This window comes from Pterocles gutturalis, unplaced genomic scaffold (genome assembly GCF_000699245.1).
Source record: "Pterocles gutturalis isolate BGI_N339 unplaced genomic scaffold, ASM69924v1 scaffold10519, whole genome shotgun sequence".
Lineage (NCBI taxonomy): Eukaryota > Metazoa > Chordata > Aves > Pterocliformes > Pteroclidae > Pterocles > Pterocles gutturalis.
Window position 1 is genome coordinate 23850 of NW_010130718.1, and position 7875 is coordinate 31724.

The 7875-nt window shown below is 35.2% G+C and overlaps 1 protein-coding gene across 1 annotated transcript in view; it reads left to right on the forward strand.

The window, feature by feature from the left end:
• CCDC91 (coiled-coil domain containing 91) overlaps nucleotides 1-7875 on the forward strand; it is a 75360-nt gene that overhangs the window by 21149 nt on the left and 46336 nt on the right. The window contains exon 4 of the mRNA XM_010080327.1: nucleotides 7653-7745. Coding sequence (XP_010078629.1) covers nucleotides 7653-7745 — 93 coding nt within the window. The remainder of the gene's footprint in view (nucleotides 1-7652; nucleotides 7746-7875) is intronic.

The following is a 7875-nucleotide window of genomic DNA, read 5'->3' on the forward strand; positions in this document are numbered from 1 at the left end:
TTTTCATTATTAGATGACTTTGTATAGCTTCTTTATTTATAAGCAGTGAAGCACATATGGAACAAAATACTTTAAGCTCAGATTCAGCCTCCAATGTGCCTCAAGTTATATAGTTTACATACTGTCTGTATACTGCGGAGAGGAACCCTGAGGAGGAATGTAGGCTTAGTTATTTTATTATTGCTATTATAACTTTTCTTTATATTTTCATTGTTTTAACTTTTCTGATTTAATAATATTCTGCTGATTCCTGAGCTTTCTCTTAGAAAAGTTTTGCTGTTTTGTTAGCCACTTGGACCTCAAACTCGCAGAAAGATACAGTTCAACCATGCAGTAATAAGTTATAATTTGAGGAAGTGGAAATATGTAACAGATGTTGGAATTCTTCAGGCAGATTTTCCACCTTGCACTGCCAGATGCCACAGATAGTGAGGACAGTGTAGAAAACCAGTTATGACTACCAGATCTCATCATTTGACTTGGGCATAGTTTAGTAGTGAAGAAAAGGTGCAGCATAAAAAAATACATTGTAAAATATGGCTAGCCTTTCTACCAGAGCAGAAGACTATTATTAGCATTTTAAAAAGGTTGCCTTTTTCTCAGAATAATGTTTTGAATAGAATGTAGAAATTGACATACTTTGATAACATTACAAAATCATGATGCTGTAACTGTGTGGTTTTGTTGTGTCATCTCCTTCTCACTTAGAGATAATGTTTCCCACGACCTGTGTTATTACTTCCTACTCTTAGATTCCTTCATGAGAGAGAGAAATTAAAGCAGAACTTTGTGGATTAAGAAGGTTTCATTTTAAAAACAGGTGAACAAATCTGAATTGGTGTATTTTTAAAAAGCCCAATCCAGTGGTTTATTATTTCTGATGATGAATGAAGTACTGAAACATTTGGTAAATGTTTGTGAAGATAATTTTTCACAAATCTTGAGGTGCACAGGTTGTTCTATGTCTATATGTAATGAAGGTAGGGAAAAAATATAATTATGTTGGAGATGAGAGATAATGACTCCTTAGGCCTGTAGTTAGTAGTTCAACAGAAACAATACAATGCAGTTTCATTAGACTAAAAAATTCGGTAGATTTTTGTAACAAGAAAACTTGGTCATTCGCTGAACGTGTGTTAGACATACATATGTCTTAATATACTGTTTTTCAGAATGATGCCATTAAGAGAAGGTTGTTCTGTGATGTTGTTTGCTGGTTTGTTTTTGAATGATTATCTGACTACTTTTACGTAAGCTATGAACGGCAGCTAAGAAACGGAATTTGATGATCTGTGCATGATGATTTACTCAATATTGTGAAAGAACCAATCTGCAGAAACATCAGTTGGATGCCTATTAGTTATAGAAGGAGAATCGCATCCTCACTTGTGGATGAAATCCTGTACTGATTTCCTTTTAAATGAAACAGTACAGGGCCCAGGAAGAAACTATCTATGTTTTTAAAAAGCATTTCCGTTTGTGAAGACACCCTATTTTCTCTTTTTCTTTAAATTGTCGGTTTAGTATTAATAGAAATATGCAACAAGTTATAACTGTACTAAATTAGAATTAGTTATTAATAGCTTTAATACAGCATTTTAGCTGTGTAACAGCTCATATCCTGCATTATTTTGTTCACTTCATGAATTATTATAATATATGCTATGAAATCCTTCAAGAGATGCTTACCTGAAAGAAAAAAGTTATGACTCCTCAGAAATAAATTTAATATATAAAAATAACAAAAAAGAGTGACTAGTTGCTATTGTGATTAAATCTGTTTACAATGTCTTCGGTGACTCACATTCCAGGAAGAAAAAAAAAAAAAAAAAAGATTTTTTTATTGCTTTTTTACAGGAATCAAGAAAAACCACAGGACCTCTGTATTTATATTTGAATCTACATCAAACAATTTTCATTTGGAACCATTGCCTAGAGAACTTCTTGAAGGGAGGAAAACATTATAACCTATTTTTGAATGCCTTTTGTTTCAACTTGATTTTCAGAAGACTCTTCTTGACCCTCTCTTGCTACTTTCCAGAGAGTAGGATAGACATGCTAGTATTTCTCTCTATTTTGGAATACCACTTTTCTAAAAAGTTTGGGTTTTTTCTCTTTTATTGGAAAACACTTTCTTGTGTTTCATTGGACCATCATGTCCGACTACAATTTGGTCTTCAAAATTTTTTACACATCAGAATTTTGTATTCTTAACCCCATACTCGCTGTTTGAGCAATAAAAGGAAGCAAATTATAGTTTTGTCAGAAAGAGGGCTAGGTAAGGGTTCTGGGCTTTGGAAGTTACTTCAGGCAAAGTGATGCATTAAAGAGCTATACTATTTGTTGTACTTTAAGCTAAAGGTTTTTAGATCTGCCTGAGTATCTCTGCATAGTGTTCTACTGTCTGCTGTGCCTTATAGATAATGTGCACAATGTGAATGTGCTGCCTAGCAAACGTACACTGGCTGAAAACTTTCTTGTTGCACTAAAGTTGAGTTTTGACTGAGATTTGTTTTGGCCTCATACTGATTCATGCACCATATTTCTAGTTCAGGACTTTTTTTTTTTTTTTTTTCCTTAAGATTTTTTGTAGCCATAACTTTTCATCAGTTTCTATTTTTGCACTTTAGAGAGTCAGCAAGGTATATTTGTTTAATAACCGCTGGATAATGGGATTCAAAGCCCCAACATGTTTAGAATTTTCTTTCCTGCTTTCTGGTTCTTGATTTCTTGATGAAGTTGATTAAAGGAAACCCTCACTTCCAACTTTCATTTAAAAACTTCATGGAGACTGCCTTATAGACTACACAGATTAGATGCTTTTTTCCACACATAAGGCTCCATAAGTTGTCTTCATCATAACTTTCACAGGAAAACTGTAGTAGACTTGATTATTTTTCATAGGACTGCTAGGTCTGATGAACTTATTAGCTGACTTACAGGAGGCGGATCACTTCCTTGAAAGCTTTTATTAGGTTTACTTGTTGAAGCATGGCTAATATCCTCTTGACAGGTACAATTACCAGGAGACCTCCAAGTTTGACATCCAGACAGCCTAAGAGAAGGTCACCTCTGCAATGTTTGGGAATCAAAATTCAGTGTATAGATAGCTCATAGTGGTGCCTTAAGCTTCAGTGCTCTTCTATTATTCCTTTAATACTGTCTAACAGAGAGAGGAACATGTTCATGTTTCTTACCTGTGGAAACTAGAAATGATGAATGAGATTAATTCAGTTCACATCCTTTCTATAGCTTTTATTCCTTTTGAGAAGGGGAGGAGGTTGTGAGATAAATTTGGTTAGCTGTAGACATTTATCTCATCATATATGATGTTTAATTCAGCAATGGTTTGGATTGTTAAGAGACCTTTACTATAGTTGAACAAAAACGTATAAGCCAATGAACCTAGAATATCGTGTTATCTCCTGTTAGCTAAAAATATAAGAGCACTTGAAAGCTCTCAAATGTATAAGTGCTGAAGTGAAACTGTCGCCTTTTATAGGTTTTTAACCTTCAAATCCCTTTAATAACTTAATCTGAAAGACCAACTGAGGAAGCACTGACTGTATATAAAGTTCATCGGGGCCATTTGGTATTAGAGTCCAGAGTCATTCAGCATACATCTAGAAAATTAATTTATCTAATGCTTCTATATAATAACTTCTACTTAGGAAGTATTTGGATTATTTTTAAATCTGAAGTACAAAGATAATTGCCTTAATATAAAGACTAGTTCCAGAGGGCTTACAGTATCTTGCTGTGCTGAGACATTTAAACTAACAGCTTAGAATTCTCCTCATACATTAATTAATCATTTTCTTTGCATTACTGTTTTTTTCCGAAGTCTGTCAGATTGTTGTCATTATACAGAAATAGCTAAAATCTATTTGATCACTGTCGGAAGAGGGAATGCACAGAAACCTTTACTGTCATAACTTCCCACATTTTCTGCTCAAGTATTATGCATAACCCACATACCTGAGTAAGCCTTTGAAAGATCTGTGCTTCTGTAAAAAGGAATTCAGATGACAAGGTGATGCATTCTTTTCTATAAAATAGATTAATAATACCACTGAGCTCACTTTACATAATTTACAACTTTCAAGAAGATTCCATGGCTCTGTATGAGGACTAAGGCTATTGTTGAGCACAATACCTTGGAAAAAATAAAAGTTCTTGATAAGTAATTAAGTTGCTTATTAATTACATGCAGAATGGAAGCTTTCATCCTTTCTGTTGTATCTATGCTACGTAGGCAATATGGACATTCTGGACTCAAGTGCTGTTTCAGGGAGAAGCAGTTCATGTAGTGTTTTATTCTGCTTTGTCTACTTCCAGTTACATATTATTTTAGTATAATTTATGTAATTTGATAGCTTTAAGTATATTTCTTTGAAAAATAAAACTATTTGGCCAAATATAAATTTTGGTGTCAAATAAACAGTTCTTTAAGGTATTTGTCTAGGACTATTACAAGAGAATTTGTTTTACTGGGTTGTATGGACAGCTGTTGCAACACTTGTGATATATGAACTTTTGGAAGTTCAGATATGAAGGTAACCATTTAGAAAAGGATTGTTCCACATGAATAAACATTTACATTATAATGGAAAGGACATGCCAAGCTATTCAGAACAGGCTTACAATCTTGAAATTTTAAATTTTACGTTTCCATGAGAAAAGTGGAGTTGCTATATAATGTAAAAGAACTTCCACTGAAATATGCCAGAAGTCATTAGCATTCTAGATTTGCTCACAAATAGTTACCTCTGGTATCCTGAAAATAGAAACTAGTTTGTTTTTATACAGAAATACAATTTTCAATACAGGTCTTGCTGAATTTTTGTGACTTCCGTAAAACTGAAAAGATAATACCATATATATTTTCTAATCATAGAATCATAGAATGGTTTGGTTGGGAGGGGACCTTAACGATTGTCAAGTTCCAACCCCCCTGCCATGGGCAGGGACACCTCCCACTAGCCCAGGTTGCTCAAAGCCTCACCCAGCCTGGCCTTGAACCCCTCCAGGGATGGGGCATCCACAGCTTCCCTGGGCAACCTGTTCTGGTGTCTCACCACCCTCACAGTAAAAACTTCCTCCGAATGTCCAATCTAAATCTACCCTCTTTCAGCTTCAAACTTACCCCTCGTCCTATTGCTACACTCCCTGATGCAGAGTGCCTCCCCATCTCTCCTGTCGGCTCCCTTTAAGTACTGGAAGGCTGCTATAAGGTCTCCCTGGAGCCTTCGCTTCTCCAGGCTGAACAGCCCCAGCTCTCTCAGCCTGTGCTCATACAAGAGGTGCTCCAGCCCTCTGACCATCTTTGTGGCCCTCCTCTGGACTCTCTCTAACAGGTCCGTGTCCTTCCTGTGCTGAGGACTCCAGAGCTGAACACAGTACTCCAGGTGGGGTCTCACAGGAGCGGAGTAGAGGGGCAGAATCACCTCTCTCGGCCTGCTGTTCATGCTGCTTTGATGCAGCCACACAGTTGGCTTTCTGGGCTGCAAGCATACGTTGCCAGCTTACGTTGAGCTTCTGATTTGCAAACACCCCCAAGTTCTTCTCTTCAGGGCTGCTCTCAATCCATTCTCCACCCAGCCTGTAAACTACTGTGTGGTGAGGCTAAGGTCGTGCGAAAGGCTGTAGTCGTGAAATTGTTTCATCTGCAGGGAGAATATACATGAGGTGCCTCTATTGGCCATGTGTGCCTGTTCTGCATTGTATTAATGCAAATGTCTGCATTGTTTCAGGACTTCCAGGATGGGCTTGAATGTCTCCTTATATGTAAAATAAAATTTCTAAAAATATCCTGAACTTTGAAGGCTGAAAATGGTAGTCCCGTGGAGAATGTTGTAAAATACACCTGGTAGCTGGCCATTTATGGCAATGTGAAATATGCATACACATTCTTCAGATCTAACCTGGAAAACTGATGGTCAAACTGGAGTTAATTGCCTGCAAGTCTTACACTAGAAAGTCTAATCTTGCTGAACAAGATGACTGCCATTTTATTGTATGTGTTTTAAAGATAGAGGTGAGGTGATTTTCTCTAATGAGCTCTCCTTAGAAAGTCCCTTGATGATTCTTGACTGAAGGAAATAAAGTTTCAGTCTTTTAATTGGCATTACTGAACTCCACTTTGTGGCATAAGTCTGATAAAATATTTTCATATGTTTTCTGCTGTGTCATTCTTTCAAATTAAAGTGAAATAACAGATTTGTAGTCTGTGCAGTTGGTCACATGAAGAGTCATGGAAATCATTTAACTAATAAAATCCATTTATTGTTTCACCTTTGTGTTACTGGGAAAAAAAAAAAATTCTGTAAGTGCCCTGATAGTTAAAGCTAATGTCTGAAAATACTGAGTCCACAAGAAAAGTTAGTTACACATCATTAAGTATGACCATGATGTGAATTTCACCACTCCTTCCACAGGTGTTTTCCATTAGAATATGTCTGCTCCATTCAGACCTATTTTAAGTAAATTCACAAGGAAATGCCTCTTTATATGTTTATCCTGGAAGGACAGATAGGTGTTTTATTTTATAAAGCAGTCTAGGAGTTTTGCATTCTATTATTCAAATGAAAAAATATTTTTCAGAACATAGTATTGCAGTTTGGTAATGTATTTCTAGCTGCTGTTGGAGACACTTATAATTAAAACATAATAAAATTAATGAAACAGAAATGACTGTTTCTTAGAAATGCTGGTGAAAGGGGTATTTCCCTGCGTGTTTGTGTAAAAATTTTATGTTTGTTATGTACACTTTTACTAATATAAAACTTTACTGTTGCACTTTCCTTTTGGTGATTTTGTAAAATATAATTATGTAGTGATACTATATAATATATAATCTCTTAAATAACATGTAAAAAAGTGTATTGACTTGCTAGCAATTGTCTCATGACAAATACCCAACATCAATAATTTCCACTAGTAATTTTTAGCTTTGGAAAACAGCTTAGCTCTTACAGACAAACCCCACATCTTTCAAATGCTTTACGGTTTAGTGAAAAACAGATAAATGGATTGTGATTAAGAACAGTGACAGATTATACATCTACATATAGACTACTTGGTTGCTTCACTGTTCATTTTCTCTCTGAAAAAAATGTTTCAGATTACAAGAAAACTAGAAGAAAGCAACATTCTCTTTTGCTCTCAGTTCCTTGCTTTCAAAGTTCATGTTATCACAAATGGTTGAAAAAAATACATTTGCCTTCTGCCCTCCATACGTATAACTGAGAGGTAATGCAAGCATAATTTCAATTCTCCAGCTGTTTAATGAAATATTTTAAGTGTAGTGTTGCTTAGACCATCTTTGTAAATTTTATAAGTGTTGCTTTTATATAGTGATTTTTGTTTTCAGCTTCTTTCCCAATACTCTTCAGACTGAGAAGAAATATTAGATAATCGAATTAACTAATTATATAATTAGGTAATGTTTAGGAAGCTAAGCATTTCTTACTGTAATTATTTTTTCATGACATGAAATCAATTAAAGGAGTGCTGTATATGTCATTTAACTGAATCTACATATTAAGTAATTTTCTAAGCAACTGACAAACCTAAGTGTCTTCCATGTGTTCTTTTTGTTTGTTTTACTAGAAGACTGTGGTTACAATAATATGAATGTTTTCTCCCAATAGCATCAGCGACTTCTTGACATTTTGGAAGCAGAGAAGGAACTGTTATCAGAAAAGATAGAAGAAGCTTTGATGCAGCAGTCACAAAAACACAAGGTATTGCTTTTATTTACCAAAAAAAGGAGTCTGATCTGCACCATGGAGTTCATTGGGAATGAGCCTGTCACAATTATTGTCAGGAAGAGGAAGCTTTCTCAAGCACTTTGTTTGAAATGATTTTTAGACG